This window comes from Amblyomma maculatum, chromosome 3, assembly GCF_055883805.1.
Source record: "Amblyomma maculatum isolate TAMU_Amacu chromosome 3, ASM5588380v1, whole genome shotgun sequence".
In the NCBI taxonomy this organism is placed as follows: domain Eukaryota; kingdom Metazoa; phylum Arthropoda; class Arachnida; order Ixodida; family Ixodidae; genus Amblyomma; species Amblyomma maculatum.
In genome coordinates this window covers 50,788,264-50,807,542 of record NC_139346.1, presented here as the reverse complement: position 1 = coordinate 50,807,542, position 19,279 = coordinate 50,788,264, and the positions used below count along the sequence as shown (strand labels likewise).

The window sequence follows — 19,279 nt, the reverse complement described above, 5'->3', positions numbered from 1 at the left end:
AGCATTACTGCGTCAATCAGGTCACAAATTTTGTTTCTCATGGTAAGGGTAGTTTGCACAAGGCGGTCGATTAGGTGTCACAGTTCATTGCTTCATGAATGTTGCAAGGTTTGTCGGTCGATAAAATTCCCGTTAGAACTGCTCCTTGCCGAAATAGAGCGCAACATAACTCAGCGCTAGTTCACAGCGCCTCAAGGTGTAATAAACATTTATTTCCTAGTGATGATCGAACTACTCGTAGGCATGTTCGTAATAAGTTGTAAGAAATAGTGCATATTTGCTAGGTGCTGCCTGCCGTTTTGGCTGCAATCTCTGTTCGATTTTTCATGCTCTTTTCGATGGTGGTTGATTGACAACAGCGCATAAAAGACGCGCCCTGGGTTTGCCGCTATCGAGCCCGTTTCCTGTGCAATGTCCACTTAGCGCTCCTCACTCATGTGAATTATTAGCGCATATGTTCTGCTGTTCATTCGTACAGAATGAAGAATCAACTGTCGCTGCACCAAAGCAGGGGGCAAAATAGTGCGTACATGAAATGCGTGATGTGCCTCGCCGTAGTGGCTCAGTGGTTAGGTCGCTCGTCTACTGAACCCATAGAGAACCGGATTCAATAGCAGCCGCGTTTTGATGGAGACAAAATGCAAGACGCCCGTATGCTGTGCAATACGAGTGCAAAGTAACAACAGCCCTTGGTGGTCGAAATTGCCCGGCGCCCTGCATTAAGGCGCTCATAGCCTTAGCCACTTTGGGACTCCGAAAACAAATCGACCCCAGTAAACAATTATGTGACCTCATAATAATAACTATGGATAAGTTGTACACGCCACCTAGTGTTCTCCTATTTTAATGCGACATTTAATTCGTTCACAGTTCTACACCTCTTGAAACAGATTGGTGGTGAGATGCACTTTACTCATTTCGCCTTTGGCGACCCCTCAAGCTGGCAATGTTCTCGTGATTTGAGACGATGAATTAAGAATGCTTTTCAGGCTATTTTCGAATAGTGGAGGATGATGATGCAAACGTTTAATTTAAATGAAAAAGGGAAGATCTAGCGCGACTGGAAGCGACGTAGGCTAGTCAGGGGCATTCAAATAAAAACATAAATAAAATAGAACACTTAGGCTTTTTACCCCGCTATTCGAATTTATTCTCGCCGCGTATGTGCTAGGTAGTAATTAGATTCAGCAAGGTTCGCCTTCGATGTATTCGATGTAACCGGTGGGAAAAATGAAAAATGGAAAGAGCGCGGATACACAGTGCGGAGACGCATGGAGACACGTAGAGCATGTATTTGACGTCAAAACTGTGAGAAGCTCAGTCACAACTTCAAATAGTTCTGAGATAAATACGGTCAGATGAGGCCAACAAAGAACAAAGAGCCCAAGGCTGTTTTAAAACCGTGCGAGAAAAAAAAAAGATATCGTGACATGCATCCAGGTCAGCAATAATCTTGTGGCTAGTGGCGGAACCATTCATAGAATTGCATTCATGCGATGGATGTTTGTGCAAGTCGCCACACTCGTAAATACTGTGTTTAGCGAGGTAATGAACTGGCAAATGCACGGCGTGTGTATATGTGGAATCTTCTTTTTGGTTTCGGTTTCGGAACAAGGTTTGCACAGTGGCGGCTCCATCGTACTCTTTATCCTGTCGACTGCGCCAATTTGTTGTATCGGCATGACTGCCATGGACGCCACGTGGCCCGCCGAACGGCGGCGTGCAGGAAGAAACAGACAGCAGTACTCCACAACAGCCAAACGCAGACTGAGACTTTCATTTATGAGAGAGGGTGCAGGACGGGAGAAAGAGTACGGTGGCGCCGCCAGTGTGCAAACTTCGTTCCGATACCGAAACCAAAAGGACGATACGCCTCATGCTACCGTTCGGCGGGCCACGTGGCGTCCATGGCAGCCACGCCGACACAACAGTAGTATACACAATGACAAAAAAAAAAAAAGACGCGGAACGGCTGCAGAAAGCGCTAGAGCAGGCATTCATGCTTCGGCCAGCACTGCAACTTCGAGTAGTTGCTGCCTAACGTTGCGCATGTGGGCCTCATATTATTGTACGTTAACAATCGCAAAATTGTTGGCTACCGTCTGCCCGTGGCATTTTAAAGCTGGCAGCTCGACTGTGGTTCGAGCGGACGAGTTACGCGGGAACCCTATATATTTCCGCCATCTTGCCCAGTGTGACCAGACTTTGCAGCGCCCCTTGTCGTTCATTAGAGTTGCGAATCGTTTGCACCAAGAACACTTCATGCATAGGTGGCGAGCGCCGCGGTGCGGCGAAAGCCGCTGCCTCACCCCTTTTACTCTCTCTGGCCGATTATTGGAACAGCCGGAGGGAAACGTGCGCGCGGAGGTGATCTCGGAGGCCATGCTCCAACATTCTGGGACTCTCTATTCGGCGCCACGCGCGCGCTTTTTCCACACCGCGCTGACTCAATAGAAATGTGCGCCGATTTCGAGACACATCGAATGGCTGAATGGTGGCATGTTGTGTCTAACGGTGTGAACTGAGGGGTTGAAACTTAGTTAAGTGCAAACTTATCGCTCACCCAACCCCCTTCCATTTTTCCTTTATTATTTTATTAGATCTCTTTCTTAATTTTTCTACATTGCCCAGAGCAACCAACGGTGACTGCCCGTTACAAAGAGTATTGCCTCAGGTCTACCTACCTATCGACCTACCGACCGACCTACCTACATACCCATACCCACCTGCCTGCTGCCTGCCTGCCCGCCCGCCCATTCATCCATCCACCCACCTAACCGCCAGCCCGCCTGCCTGTCTTCGTGGGTGCATGCGTGCGTGTCTGTCTTGCCTTGCCAGCTGCCTGCCCGCGTGCCTGTCTACCTTTCCTGCGTGCCAGTCTACTTCGCTTTGCTTTGCCCGCCAGCCTCGATCCATCTGTCAGTCCACCCATCCATCCCACCTCGCCTGGGTGGTGCAGTGGTTACAGCGCTCGACTACTGAGTCCAATGATGCAGGGATCGAATCCCGGCATCGGCAGCCGCTCTTTGATGGAAGCGAATAGCAAGGCGCTAAATGCTGTGCGATGTCATTGCACGTTCAAAAACACCAGGTAGTCGAAATTTCCGGAATCCTCCACTACGGTGTCTTTCATAGCCTGAGTCGCTTTGGGACGTTAAACCCCCCAAAGCAAACCAAACCATCCATCCTGATTTCAAGGGTTCCATTGGTGGCTCGAGTGGAGTCGCTAGCTTACTCTGTGGTTCATGGTACCTCTCAACTTCGAACAATTCTAAGCGACCCCAGCGCAACCCTTTTTTTTCAAGGTTTTCCACCATAGGTAGGGATGCGGCTGGCTATGGTAGTGTGGCTATAGTCACGCTGCTATGATGGCTGTAGGGGGCTACAGCCACCATACCCTACCATGGGCAAATGACTGATGTCCAGTGTTAGTAGCATGAATCAGTGATTTCCCACACACCACCAAAGGTGGTGTATACCCTACTTCCACTTCTTCCCCGTTTTCTGAATGCACCTCACTTGACCGTGTAGATCGCTTTTTAATCTATGACGATCACAAAAGCTACCGCGCGCTTCTCCTTTACACTATTGGAACACAATTTTCTGCATGCCCCGGCCCACTAATTCGTGTCGATATTTTTTTACAAAAAAAAGCTGCTGCTGCTTCTCTACCTTAACTATAGCTACCCCCTCCCTCGCCCTTAAAATTTAGCCTACCCCCCCCCCCCACACACACACACCAATTCCAATCCTCTGAGAAACCAGGATGTGAAGACATCACTTCAAAAGGCGCCGATATAAAAATTTTCGACAACGTCGCCGTCTTTTCCTTCGCCATTTTCTTTATGACATTGGTGATGTTTGTCGGTTACCTCAAGTACCAAAGACAGAGAGAGAATACTTTATTTACACTGACAAGGACCTCGGGCCAGTGGCTCAACCAGGGGGCGGGTCTCCTCCTTGCCGGCTCTCCTGCACCGTGGCCGCCAAAAGGATCTAGAGTAAGCCTCCTCCGCCAGGCTTAGAACGATCTTTTGTACATCCGCATTTGGGCTGCGGATGTTGGACTTGCAGGTAATTTGATCAAGAGGATCAGACTCTTTAGCTCCCGGAGAATATGGGCATTGCCAGATTAGATGATTTTGACTCGGAGGTATATGTTACAGAGATTTCAAGCCTCTGGGTCACCTGTCAACTCATTATGCAGAGTAACATAAGGGAAGAAACGATTGGCCTGAATAGTTCTCCAGGCCCTGTATTCTGAGGGTGTTAGGGACCTATCTGGTGGTAGATGGATCCTTCTGCTTAGTCGGGGAGTCTCAGAGAGCTCCTTGTAGGTGATGAGGGGGTCTTTGTCTCCGGGTGGCAGCGTCTCTACGGCTGCTCGGAGGAGGAAACTTTATTGAGGAGAAATTGATGTGTTCTTTGTTCGTGGGAGGATGTTTCTCCTCAAGCCGCGCCAGGGATCGCCGCTCGATGGCGCTCGACGACCTCCTTGGCCCAGGACGCGTGATGGCGTGTTGCCGCCTTGGATCAAAGCTAAGCAATGCGGCCTACCGCTGTTCCGAATTGGTAATCTGCAGGCCCTTCGGCGGTTTCATGTTTTCACATTTAAACATGATGTGCTCTAGATCTGCCCTCTGATCACCGCAAAGGGAACATGAGGGGCTGTATTCGCCTGGATACCATTGTGCTAATTTATATGGTTTAAAGCACGTATTTGTCTGAAGTTTTCTGAGTAGTGTTGTAATTTGCTAAGTGTTTGGTGGGGTTCTGGATATTTTAGTCTGTTGTTTTTGTACCAAATCGTTATTCTTTTGTACGTGGGGTCTCTCTCGCGAGCCGATCTTAGTTAGGGGTAACGCCCCTCCCGGTCTACGACGAATCCTCGGGCATACCGGTGCGCCGCCTCGTTCCCAGGATGACCCGCGTGAGCGGGGACCCACAAAATTTTAATCTAACGTGCATTTTTAGAATGACCAAAAGCCTTCAAAATTTCAGCAGCTGGCGAACGAATTCTGCCTTATGCAAAATTTCGGAAGAGAGAGAGAGAGAAGACTTTATTTACACCGACATGGACCTCGGGGCAGGGGCTCAGCCAGGGGGACTGGTCTCCTTGCCGGCTCCCCTGCGTCGTGGCCGCAGAGAAGGTCTTGGAGTAAGCCTCCTCCGCCAGGCCATCGGCGTTATTTTCCGAAATTTCGGGTCTTTGTCTCCTGGTAGCGGGTCTATATGACCCGAACTGCCATAGAGACCCGCTACCCGGAGACAAAGACCCGAAATTTCGAATTTAGATTGGAAAACATTTATTTCGTCAAAATGTAGATGCAGACGGTCCGCTCTAGATGGCCATTTCGGAAAATAACAGCGATGGCCATCCAAAACTGCCGCGCCATAAAAACACATCATAAACACTGAGGTCTTCTGGCGGGAATCTAGCGAACTATTTTCTTGTGGCCCATCGCTATAGTGTTCTATACTATAACTATACCATCGCTGGCACTTTGTATGGCTGGCACTGCCTCGCTGTGCGAAGTCACGTATCTCAGAGGCTATCCGCGTGGTGAAGCCCGAGAGCAGCGCTGTGCCAACAGAGCATGCAGCAACGCAAGGAAGCACGTGACAATTTATTTATATCGTAGTTCTTTGATCTCTCCTTGTCTTGCAACATCGTCAATTCTTATTTTGACTCTCGGAGGGAGACACGGTGCCTCAGCGAGAAGCTCGGTGCGGCTCGGTTCCAAACTTGCATCACTTGCATGCAGAGCGCATCAGCTGTTGAGTGACGGTCCAACCTACGGCAACTGTCCTGCGTCCGGCCTCTGGGCGGCTTGCAGGGAATGTCTTGGTGGTGCCTGCCCGGCTTGTGTATATCGTGGTGAACAGGAGTTATGTCCTTTGCAGTTCTCTGACGCTGCAATGAACGGAGAAGTGCACTCTTGTGAAGCCGTCAGCGGCGGCGACGTCGAGGACTGCGACGACGCCATCAGCACGCTCGCATTGTCGGGCGGGTCCGGCTATGTCGAGTTTGAAGACTTGCCGTTCGAACTTCAGCTGCTAGTGTTCTCGTACTTAACCCATTATGAGTTGACGGTGGTCGCGCGTGTGTCCGAATCGTTCCGCAGGGTCGCGTACGACCCGTCGCTGTGGAAGCGCGTCGAGGTAGAGAGCGAATGCGACGCGTCGAGCTTCGGGTCGCTGCTGGACCGGGCGCCGTTGCTCGAGGACTTGACCATGCGTGCGTCGCCGCACGTGCTCGAACTGGCAGCCCGCTCGTTCGCGGTTCGCAGGCTTCGGCTACTCGACGTGGGCTTCTCGGTGGGCGTCAACTGCGGGGCTGTGTCTGCGCTCGTGGACGCCTGCAGCGAGCTGTCGCACTTGAACGTCGAGGGGTGCAAGGCCATCGACGACGCGGCCCTCGCGGCGCTTTGCCGACTGCCGTATTTCGTGAGCCTCAACATTTCCCACTGTGGTCTGGTCACCGACGAGGGCATCGTAGCGCTGGCGCGCGGCTGCCCACACCTGAGGTTCCTCAACGCCGACGGCATTCCCAGGATAACGGACAGGTATATGCTGTGCTGTGCTCGGTTCATAGTGCATTCGCAAGCTTGCTGCAGATGAAGAAAGGGAGTAACAACGCAGTTTTGCTCTTGGTATTCAGTTCGAGAAGGAGGCAGAACCGTGTGTAGTGTTTCAAGCTGCTCGTGACCACCCTACTTGCTGTGCTCGTGCCCATCGTCGCAGGAATGCTGCGCACTGAGTAGCATACGTATACCTGTCATCTACGATGAACATTTCCCTTTCCTTACATCCTATTCTTGTGCCTTATCCTGCGTCACAAATTGCAGAAGAGTCTAGATTCCTTCCTGTGACACACAATGCTGCATCATGGGCCAGGGTGCCAGTGGCTCAATACCTACTGGCTAAAAAGCGCCAGTTAACTCTATGAAAGCCTTCGTTCCTGCCTGTGTAACACAGGCAATCGCTTATTCAGAGCGAGTTACCAGTGATGATGCAAATACTACAAGGTGAGATGACAAAAGAAAGCGACTGCCATATTTTGACTGTTGACTGTTTGGGAAAGCACCCTCTATATGGTCAGGTTCTCTTTGTGATGGTGATGGTGTTTGTATGACTGGATTTTATCCTAATCACAATCAGCCAGCATGTGCTTCAACCACAGCTTCTGATCTGCAAAAATTAATCATTAGTGCTATTTTCTTTTTGCATATTATTACATAAGCATTACTACGCCAAAATTCAGCCCGTCGCTTAAACCCGGCTGGTAGCAGTGTTTGGATGGGGCCTCTCTTCAAGCCGTCGGGTAAACCCGGTCGGTAGCCGCGCCGCAGAATCAGAAGAACAGAAAGAGAAGCTACGGCGGCTTTGCATATGCAACCTACCGGGTTTAACTAAAGCTTAAACCCAGCTAATTTTTTTCTCCCTGTTTGCACTTTCCTTGTGCATATGGAGGCCAACTTGTGGAGTTTAACTGCCAGAAAAAGTATATTATTGATGAAATTGTTTGGCGCACTGCCTTCCTGGCAAGGAATTCGCTCAGGGCATAATAATCTGCAAATAACCATTAAGCAGTTTAACTACCACAAAATCTGTCCATTGGGTGTTTCCACGTAAGATTGAACAAAGCATTTTCGGTTGACCTTTTAATATATTTCAAAATATTATATATTGTTGCCTTATGACTGTAAACAAGAGATCTGCAATTGGTGCTGCTGCCAAAAATTTATCCAGGCACAGGGAATTAATGATGAAAAGGTGGAGTGTCGCACTTTTTTGCTGTATTGGCCAAATTTGGTTATGAATACACAAAATATATTAATGTTACATAGCTGAAAATTGTCTGACTAAATATATCCATGTTTTTGTTTCTATTCAGTTAATTTTTGCTTTCCTGAGTAGTTTAAATGTTTTTATAAAATTTCTCAAAATCTGACCAGGAAACGAAATTTTGCTTACTTTGCAGGCCTTTATCTCAAAAAAAAGGTTTATGACAGAGCTGCAATAATACCACACAATGTTCTTAGCATACTTGTCTATCACACTGATAACGCTTATATTTAAATGTTTCAGTACAGAGATACGATCGCACGAATTTCGAGAAAACAGCAAATGAAAATTTCAAAGGACAAATAAAAAAATATAAACTTTGTCCACCTATCCTCCTCTAATTCAGCTTTCTAAATTATTAAAAATATATTGTATAATTCTCTTGCAGAAGTAATTGTGGCCACCTCAGTAAGGTCCTTGAGCAAAACACAGAGCACCATGCAGGTCTGAAAATTCTACGACATTTATGAATTGCCTACGATTTTTAAATTTTGGCATAATGTTATAACAGGGAGAAATGTATTTACACAAGGAGATGCAATATATATATATACAGTGAGGGACAGCCAAGGAGCAGGCAATGAGAGCCCAGCGTTCATGCATTTCTTTCTCTTCCCCCATCGTTCTCCACCCGTAACAGTATTGTATTTAGTCATTTTTTGTCTAGGCTTTTGCAAGTTAGCTGTGACACGCATTGAATGATTCAGAATCACTTTTATATGCATAGAGTTCCTGATGCGTTGTGTCATTGGGCAGCACACAAGACGTTTTTCGCAGTTCACCTTCACCATAATAAGGATTACAAAAAAAGACAAAGTTCAGTGAGCAAGCAACATATTTCAAATAATTTTTAGTGAACTGAGAAAATTGTGAATGGTATGGAGAACTGCCTTATTGAGCAACAGTGTTTCTGGGCTGCAATCATTTATTTGAGCGATTCAACAGCGCAGATTGCCTTCATTCCTGTAGATACAGTTCCTTCTATGCAGTCCCTGCAATGCATGCCGGCATGAAGTGTGAACAGCAGATTGAACGCACAGCAAAAGACCCACTTAGGCAGTCTAGCTCCCCTCATCTAAGATAGTTACGCTCATCCGGTTACCAATAGTTTTGCTTTTTATTTTAGCATTCAAAACCTTGCTTTGCCACTGCAGCACCACATTCATGCTTTCTACCGATCACATCTGGTGCAGCAGTTTCTCATGCGGCAAAGGCTGTAGCCCGCGCGGGTGAAGCGGGTGCTCAAAGTCCAAACGAAGGTCCTCATTGCCTGCTCCTTGTATATATGTATATATCTTTCAATCTTTTTTGTAAATAGAGAAAATATTAAGGATTTTGTTTAAGTGTACAGTTTTATTTTTATATATATATTCCAGAAGTGCTTGTCATGTTTTGCTGTATTTTCTTTGAGGAAGTAGTGACCACAGCCCTCTAAAACTTTATTGATGAAATGTACGTTTCTGTCCCGTAACAGCCTTGAGTGTGGACACTACTAAAATGTCTATTTATAAAGAGCAAAAACCCCTTTGGGTAAACAAAATAGCGCATTGAATTCGCTATATTAACTAGATAATTGTTTTTCTGGGACCATGTCTAGGTGCACTGTTTACAGTGATGATTGTTATTATAGATATTAGACGGGATTTTAAAAAAAAATGCCGATGAAAGGCAGCACTTTTTGTGATGTGTGTCATATGTTCTTGCCCCATACATTCGCGCTTTCTTCTTGTTTTTTGCAATGAAATGTCAACTCAAGTGTCTGCATTCAAGGACGAAAGGAGAGGTAGAAAGGTGGTGCAATGTGAGGAGAAAAACGCCAGAGGAGTGTGACCGTGGTCTGCTACTGCACACGGGTGAAGGGGGAATGACATGGCATGGAGGAGTATGAAGGCGTTACAATGGGCTCTACCTCGTTGCAAGCAGCGTTGCAGCACTTGGAGAAGACAGCACTGTCCAATTTCTTCTTGCCGGCCAGCACTTTGACACAAAGCGTCACCTTAATTAAGAGCCCCACAAGTTCCAGGGCACATAGCCAAGTGGTGTGTGTTCGTCTGTTACAAAACTGGCACCTCTGAAGCAGCTTTTTCAAGGCAGCTGACAGCGTATTTATCATGCGGCAGCTTTGCATCAAGCTCTGTGAAAGAACTTAATTGTGACCCTGGTTAGCTCTGGCGTTGGGCTTTTACTGGTTGCCATCCTTGTAGGCCTTCCTTTCGATGCTGCGTGCCTTTTTGAGGACCTGGCAGAGTAGCCTAGTGTGATCATGCATGTTGATGTCCTTGCATTCTTAAAATTAACTATCATCCTAATGAGGAAGTGCCATGTTCGTGCTTCCAAGCTGTAGCGCACACAAGGCGAGGGACTGAGAACGAGAGGACACACGCAGCGCTAACTTCTAACAACTTTATTTGGAAAAACGGCACCTCTATATATACACAGTACATCGTCGTGATCTCGCAAGTCATTCACGGAATCAACAGGAACGAAGGTTGTTGAAAGTTAGCGCTGTGTGTGTCCTCTCGTTCTCAGTCTCTCATCATGTGTGCGCTACAGCTTGGAAGTATGAACCAACAAGCCCAAATTTCGACATTATTGCCGTGTTTGCTTTCTTTTATTTTTTTAACAAGATGCATTTTTATATTGCAGCAAATAATGAGTGGCGAGGAGATCATGCCGCGCGTGTTCTCAGTCTCAGGGTTCTGTTTTGTGGTCTGTTTTGTGCTTTGTGCAAGTACTGCATTGAGCCTGGGTTGTTCTTGTGCCTGCCTTGATTTGACTGTTGTCATTTAAAGTGGTTATTGATGAAATTGAGTGTGAATCCTATGGTTGGAGCTGCCGCTTCACCCTTACGACACCTTGGCTTGGGCCAGGTAACATCTCTGGTGGAGGTGCCATGTTTATGCTGAGCACACCAGGGATATTGAGTAGTTTTCAGGTTGGCCTACCACTGTGACTTAACCTGTGAAGTCACAGAGCTGTGCTTTCGCTCCTTTCATGGTCATGACTCCTCTTCATGACATGGGCACAGCTCACAGGCCGAGAGTGCAGAACCTGCACACAGCATAGATACCAAGAACATGCCCATCATTGAGACACTTTGTTTGTCTTGTTGTCGCCCATATTCGTGCCCTGTTCATTATGCCTGGGATCATTCCTTGTGTCTGCCTCAGTTCTGACGATGTCATGACATTGATGGGACAGATAGACGTCACCAGAACAGACTAAAAATAACTACTGCATAATATTTGACATTTCACATGTCTTCTTAAATACGCATTTCATAGGTTTTTGAAAACTTGCCAATGCACTTTTGCATTTCTTTGTAGCTTTGTCCTGTCTTTGTCTCCCTTGTCCTGTCAAAACGCTACATTTTTCGTTGAGTCTGTCCACTTTACTTTGTTACTCTGAAACAAATATCTCTGGTTTCATTTTCAGTTCTAGCATCTCTCTTGCATTTGTTTCAGGCTGGTATCGGGCTTTGAGCTGTACATGTGATTCTACATACTTTCTCTGCTTATGGGTGTTCCAGGGCGGTGTGTGAGCTGGGCCGCTGTCTCGGTCCCCAGCTCATCTCCCTCGAGCTCGATGGGGAGGAGCTTACAGATACCTCGTTCAAAGCACTGCGTGTCTGCAAACAACTGCGCTGCCTGGGCGTCAGCTATGCTGATAATCTCTCAGATGACAGCCTCACCTGCATACAGGCAAGTACAATGTTCTCTGCTCCGATTTTGTTTTCCTTCGCCTAGAACAATTTTCCAAGATAAATGCAGAGATTTTGAGCAAACACTATGTAGAAAGGCAACAATTCATTTATTTTTCGCGATTGACCGCATGTCAGAGTGTATTGTAAAATACTGGTCAAATATTGCAGTGAAGCGTGCAGTTCGAGGGATCTGCGGTGAATTCGAAAATTTGTGTAGTTGGTAATTTTCTAATATTGGAAAATTTTTATCAGTTTTTACAATGCAAATCGAAGAGCAAACACATTCAATTCGTATTCGAAATTTAGAATAGTCGCACACCCCTGTACTTTTTTTTATAACATCTGGTATTTAATGCGCATCTATTAGGCACATTTTTTTCTGACTCTGAATAGATTAGTTACGGCTTGGACAACATGTTAGGCTTCTTCATTACGTCTGATTTACATTTCCTCTGAATGCAGAATTGCTACAACAATTTTATCTAATGTTGCTTAACTTTGAATCCAATCTACACCATTTATGACAGGGATGAGTGATAACATTGTTAGGTTTATTTACAAAATGACTCCACATTAGCTGGGGCGTTCACTGAACGTTGGCGAGCTCACCCTTCCTCCTGGCGAGCTTTATCACACTTCCTTGTTCTCTCCTCTGTGGTGCCTGACAATATGTTACCACTGGAGTTTATTTTTTTTTAAAGTGAGAAATCCTGTGCTGGGCATTGTTTCGTTTGATAACTGCTCCTTCATGTGGACTGCTTTTTCAATGTTGAAACATGTATGCGACGAATGAAAGGTTCACGTGATGAGAGTGCAGAGAGCAGCATTTACTTGACCGCAGGGCCTTCATGAACTGCGGCACCTGAAACTGCGGCGTGGGCCCCGGTTAACAGCCCGGGGACTGGGGCGCATGTTTGAGAACCAGAGCCTGGGGAATCTCACCCGCCTCGAGCTGGACAGTTTGGCTCTGGACGACGAAGCGCTGGCCCTGCTCGTCAGAGGGTGCGTGTTGTGACGCCACCTGTTTTACCTGACACTGTGCGCTAGTCTCTGTGTGCAAACATACCAGATGCCCGATCTAGAGGTAACCAAGCTTATAAAGAGAATATACAGGATTGCTCTTAAAACTGCTTAAGCGCTGAAAATGCCAAAGCCGAGTGCCAGATGAGACTGCTATGCTGTGGCATTTTATGTCAACCTCGCCTAGCTGTAGTTTTCGTCGTTCATCGGTTTCACTGTTATCTATACGGGCGGCCCTTCACAGTGGTTACTGATCATCATTCCCTGGGCTGGCTTATAAACCTCCGTGACCCATCTGGCCGTCTTGCACGGGGGGCAATCCGTTTACAAGAGTTTGATTACACAGTTTCGTATAAGAGTGGACGCCAGCATGCTGACGTGGACTGTCTCTCACATTTACCTCTTTCCACAACGGAATGTGACGCCGACAATTTTGATCATTACATAGCTGCAGTTTTACCTCCATTCCCCGATACTCGTACGTTCCACAATGAGCAGAGGAAGGACGAGAATCTTCAACCATTCTTTACCACTGCAGGGGCCCTACAGCTTCCAGTCCCTATTGTATGGTGGTCTTTTGTACAAAAAGGACTATTCTGCCACTGGTCTCCGCTACCTTCTGGTAGTGCCCGTCAGCCTACGCTCCTCTGTTTTGCGCGTTATGCACGACAACCCCACTTCGGGACACCTGGGGTCTGCGCAGAGGCCCTATCGCATCCAAGAACGTTTCTACTGGCCACGGATGCGTGAAACCACTGAGAAGTATGTGGCTAGCTGTGCTCAGTGTGCGAGTCACAAACACCCCACCGGCACTCTTCCTGGTCTCCTTCATCCTGTGAAGCCTCCAAGATCCCCCTTTTGAGAAGGTCGGGGTAGACCTCTTGGAACCCTTTCCCAAGTCTCATTCTTGTAACCGCTGGATCGTCATCTGCATTGATTACCACACTCGTTACTGTGAGACGGCAGCTCTTCCATCGGCTACTGCCCACCAAGTCTCCCTCTTCCTGCTGCACTCTGTTATACTGCGTCATGGGCCTCCCCGAGTGTTGATCAGCGACCGAAGTCATCAGTTCACTGCTGGTGCTGTCGAAGAACTCCTTTGTTTGTGCCAAACGCATTTCCGACATTCTACCCCTTATCATCCACAAACAAATGGGTTGACCGAGCGAACCAACCGGACACTCGCCAACATGCTTTCGATGTACGTCGCCGCCCACCACAAGGACTGGGACTCTGTGCTACCATTTATAACATACGCTTACAATACTGCCCAACAGGAAACTGCAAGTTACAGTCCATTCTTTCTCCTCTATGCTCGGTCTCCTCGACACACCCTCGACACCATCCTTCCGTTTTCCTGGGATTGCTGCGATCCTCTGCCGGGTTGAAGAAGCCCGCCGGATAGCCCGCCTGAGAACTCTCGCCTCACAAAAGCGCTCGAAATCCCGCTACAACGACCACCATCGCCACGTCACCTACTTCCCTGGCGAGACGGTCTGGCTTTGGCGTCCACTAAGGAAGCGTGGCTTAAGTCAGAAACTGCTCACGCACTACATCGGTCCCTATGTTATCCTCGAAAAAATTAGTGACCTCACCTATTGGATTGCGCGTCTTACCAAAAGTGGCCGACATTCTTCACGGACTGAGCTTGCTCACGTCGCGCGTCTGAAACCCTGTCATCTTCGTGCTGATGATTGACTCACCCGGAGGGCTTCGCCTGCGACGGGGGAAGTGGTACGGACTTGTTCTCAAGCAGGACACTGAGGAGGGAAGAAGGAAGAGGAAGAAGTGTACGCGCTCGTTCGACCTTTGTCTTGTGGCATCTGTGTTGCTCCCCGCTGGCCGTGTGTACCTGGCATACTGAACCAGCTAGAACGTCTCGGTCGCGATGCTAAGGGCGTAACAGTATTAAGGAACGCAAAGAACAGGAGGCAGGACTGGGCAACTGGACACACTATGTAGTGATGGAATGGCAGTCGGTGATAGTCGTCACTATAGTGTTGGAGGCTGTGTCCACTAAAGTACCAAAGGCGTGGCTTCACTCATTTGTGATGTGCATATGGGAAGCATTGCCAAGTGATGTCGATGTGTCTGTTACATTCATATTTAAGCATTTTCTTGATGGCCTCTCGGCGGTTCGTTTTTTTTTTAAATTTCTTCAAAGTTCTCAAGCTCCCCTCACATTGTGTTTGTGCAAATATGCGAATGTATTGAAGAGTGAAGTTCCTGCATGTTTTTGTGACCCTGTCAACTTCTTCCTTTGAAGTATATACTCGTTCTCCCTCTGTGTTTTTTATTCATCTTTTCCAACCAGTATAGGGTTTGAATGGCTTTGCGCTTCTCAGAAAAATCATGTCGGGTAATTTAATTTGCCCCTGGACTCTCCTACCGATGTATTGAGTCTCCTACCGATAGTATGCAGAGTCGCTTTTGCTATTGACTTCGTAGTATTTGCAAATTAACTGTGTGGCAATGAAATGTCCCGCTCTTAAGTCAGTTTTCTCAGCTGTAATATTTCTTTTTTTGTTGCTGGTGTGTATGCGATGTGCAGGTGTCCGCAGCTGCGCACGCTTGAGCTCCCCTGGTGCTGGGACATCACTGAGAATGGTCTGGCAACCATTGTGGCCAACTGCCCGTGAGTGCCTTCCTCTGCACTATGCCCACCTTATATTCCTTTGACAGTAAATAGAACTCCGGCGCCCCTCGAGAGCACTTGATTATGTCACACTCACGTGTCCTGTTTGAAATGGGCGTTTCTGAGTGGTGGACCACTTGGACGTGGCTGCAATCCGTAGAGTAGTTTACCACTCTTGGCTGTGCTCGGCAAGTGTGGGTCAATCGTGTTGGATCGAAAGAGGGAGAAGCATGATTAGGGAGCTTAACAAGGAAAGCAGAATGGTGGGTATGAAGATTGATGTGCAGAAAACTAAAGTATTATTCAACAGTCTCAAAAGGCAGCACCTGTTTACGACAGGTAGCAAGGAAATTGCATCTACTTATGTATGGAGTGACCACCGATCCGAATTTCTAGAGTGATGACATAAGCGACACTGAAATGCTGGAATAGGTACATGCAGAATTGTTGCACTTCGTGAAAAAATTTGCTTTTAAATTATGCAAGCCGTAGATTTTTAGCTTAACTTCCACACCTGTCTCGCTCACTATCTCGGCCTTTTTTGATCCACAAGTTACTTCCAGAAAATGCTTTCCAGGTATGCTGTATATTTACATCTATTTGAATCTTCTCTATAGGGAAAGATTCCCACTAAGCCATGCACTGCTGATTCATATCAGCTTCAGTGTTAAAAAGGAGGCAGTAAGGAAAGGCAGCGTTTGGTGTGTGCTTCAAAAACAAAGTGAGGCACCTTGATCTTAAATAAGGAAAAACTGACGACTATTATTGTGCATTAGTGACTGCTTTAAACGAAGGAAAGATGTAGTACTATTGGTCCCATTTCTCAATGGCCTCCTCAAGCATGCCATGAGAGAGGGAGTGAAGGGGAAAAAGGGGGAAACTGCAGATTAATTTTGACTACATGGGGTACTGAAACGTGCACAGTATGCGGTTGCCTTTTGCATTTCCCCTGCATCGAAATGCAGCTGCTGTGGATAGGATTTGACACGTAGTCCTTGTGCCGAACAGCCAGATTCTGCACGTACCAAGCCATTGTAGTAATGGGTGAAAGTAAACATATGATCTTAAAAGTGCAGCTGTTATGTACCTGTTTGTTGGGCTTGGCATTGGCGTCGTAAGTGTTGGGCTTGGCATTGGCGTCGTAAGTGTGACCAGCTCAGTCAGCGCAGAAGATGGCTACTCACGTACATTGCTTGCAGTTTTGAGGAAGTCCATAATCTGACAGTGAAGCAAGTTGACATCTGCATCTGCAACAATTGAGTTTCCCTGAAAAGTGAGCATAATGCAATGCTTTTACAGGTGTGGTAGTTGGATAAAACTTTAAAAAAATATATATATAAAAACAAGACAGCACTCTAGTAGGCAATATCTGCTACCTGGCAGTTGCCCTGCTAACCAGTCGCAGAAGTAAACATACTCTGCATTCAAACGTCGTTTGAACCCCGTGGTATTGAACAGCGCGGAGTTGTCGAAATGTCTGTGCTTATATTGTTGTCTCGTGGTTAGGCTTTTTGATAGTAACAAACAAAGGCTTTGAGGACAAACTACTTGGATTGGTGTGTGGCAGTTGCGAATTTAGTTCTATGGACTCGCGCTTTGCCCAACTGCCGGTTTGTATACGTGGTTTGACTGCACACACTGCACAGTGATGATGAGCATAATAGTTCAATTTTCCTCGTGTCGGCTGTGTCTGACTGGTGAAATGCAGGAACCTGGTGAACCTGGTGCTGCTGGGGCTGTTCAAGATCCACGGCTTCTGCCTCACTGAGCTGCCCACCCGCATGCCCAAACTGCGCTACATCCACCTCGAGCAGTGCAACGAGGTGAGGAGGGTGGGAAGCTCTCACGTCCGATGCACTTATTCTACTCTTCTACAAGGGGCGTTTAAAAAGTAGTGCTGGTTATCCAAAATGTACGGAGATAAATGCATCTGCTTAATTGCAAGGCCTATAGTAATTTTCAGTGTGATCTCAGCCTGTTTGGCTTTGTGCCATTTAGGCAAGATATTCAATTCAGTATTTGAAGGCATTTTTTTTTTCGTATTCTTATTTGTTTCTTATTCTTATTCAAAATACCAAATATTCACTCGCCCCTAATGTAATGCAAAACGTTTTAAATTTGATGCTAGTACAGTAGAACCTTGTTGATACATTTTTTTTTTTTAAATGAGAAAAAAACGTATTATCCAGACTGCCTGATTTTGAAGAATACAACTGCTGAATGAGGTACAAAAGCATTTAGAATTAAGCTTTTCACTGCATAAAGGTGTCGATTAGCATTTATAGACAAAGTATGCACTGCTCTTTTTCTTTTTTAATTCTTGCAGAATTGAGTTTGTACTTGCATTGTCCTCAGCATGAAAAAGAGTAACTAATCCGGTTCGTAGAAAACAATGACTAGCTGGGATCTCTTCCTTTGGCCTTTCTAGATGCTTCACCTCCTTACACCAGTGACATGCGGGGAAGCCATTGCAATGGCGTACAGTTGCAGCGTTTTTGCTCATGTGTAAGTTCCCCAGACACGGCCAGCTCACATGCAAGTCAATAGTTGTAGTTATCAAATAGTTTTCACCTCTGTGCGCCTAAAGCACTGCAAAGAAGCCAGTGTGTTTCTCCTCATGAAATCGTGTTTCGGCTGGAACGAGGCCTCATGTATTGGTTTGTTGGCATCCTTTGATGCTTCGCCTCTTTGCATCTTTTCACTGCAGGAAAGCAACTGTGACAAATGAGCATCGCTAATCAGTTTTTCATGTCACAAGTGCTTGTTGGCACATGTCTGGTTGATTGCAAAACTTATTTGACCACAGTTTGCTGAAATTTCGAATGTGGTAACTGGGAAACCATGTTATCCGGGAACATATTGACTGAGAGAAAAATGATATAAATCTATGGGAGATGCTTTACTCCTCCTGATTTTGAGCATATGAGCCGGGAACTTGTCGGGCTTCTACAGTACTCAAAAATAACCAGGGCTTAAAGGGACTATGAAATGGCTGGAAAGGCCACTGATAAGCATTTTTCATTTGTAGAACGAATGGTTTTGAGCATTCGCCCAAAGTATACTTTTTGGAACAAAGCCAGCAATTTATTAATAATTTTTAAACACACCGTTTTTTGAGATTCACAGGTTGCTCAGTTGTCATGTTGCAGTGAGATTGGGAACTGTTCTGGCATAAGTACCCACGCCACAACTACAGAAAGTGAAAGGCTGCAGCCATGACAGCCACAACGTCGCGGACACACCTCCGGTAGCTGCGGAAGTCGTCTGCTCGAGTGCTGCATATGTGAACCCCGCTTCGCGCTTCGGTTCGCGTTAACTGAGATTGTGGCGCAGTGTGTGGACTGAAAGTATGTTTCGGCGCCTTCCGAGTGTGAAAAGCACACGAGTTGGCATGAATCAACATAGCACTGATTGTACACTTCTGCTTCAGATATGTTCAAGGGGCAACACATAAAATAGACGGCGTCAATCTTTGAGTACCGACTGGCGGCGCAGCAACAGCATACTATACAGTTGAATCCCGCCACAACGAATACCGCCACAACGAAATTTCCGCGACAACGAATAATTTTTTATTCCCCGCGAGTATCCTATAAGAATTAATGGCCTAAATTTCTCTGCACAACGAACCATTTTTGCAGAGCGTTTCCGCTTCAACGAAATTTTCACGTTCAAAATCGAAACCGAAACTAGTTTTATTGGCGAGAAGTCCAAGTCAAATCCAAAGCCACATTAAGCATGAAATCACGTGATTGCAGTTCCGCCATTTTGGCTTTGTGTCGTGGTCGCGTTGTTCACTCGCTGCCTTTCTCTTCGACAACGACGAGTTTTCATCCGCAGGACACGATGGCAACGCAAGTGAAAAAACGCAAAACTCTTTCCCTTGAGCAAAAAGCTCAAATAATCGCCCAAGCAGAAAGCGGAAGGAAGAAAGCGGCAATTGCTGAAGACTTCGGAATTCCTGCAAGTTCGCTGTCAACGATTCTAGGCAATAAGGACGGCGTGAGAATGGCACTTGCTTCAGGCACATCCTCGAAGCACAAAAAGGTGACGCGGCCCCTCCATGAAGAGTT

General features: G+C 46.6%; 1 protein-coding gene across 1 annotated transcript in view; it reads left to right on the top strand.

The window, feature by feature from the left end:
* The first annotated feature begins 5,493 nt into the window (after nt 1-5,493).
* Nucleotides 5,494-19,279, top strand: part of LOC146194733 (S-phase kinase-associated protein 2-like) — a 42,787-nt gene continuing 29,001 nt past the window's right edge. Inside the window, exons 1-5 of the mRNA XM_084597519.1 lie at nt 5,494-6,566; nt 11,378-11,549; nt 12,393-12,553; nt 15,123-15,206; nt 16,915-17,029. Of these exons, the coding sequence (XP_084453645.1) occupies nt 5,509-6,566; nt 11,378-11,549; nt 12,393-12,553; nt 15,123-15,206; nt 16,915-17,029 (1,590 nt within the window). The 5' untranslated portion in view covers nt 5,494-5,508. The remainder of the gene's footprint in view (nt 6,567-11,377; nt 11,550-12,392; nt 12,554-15,122; nt 15,207-16,914; nt 17,030-19,279) is intronic.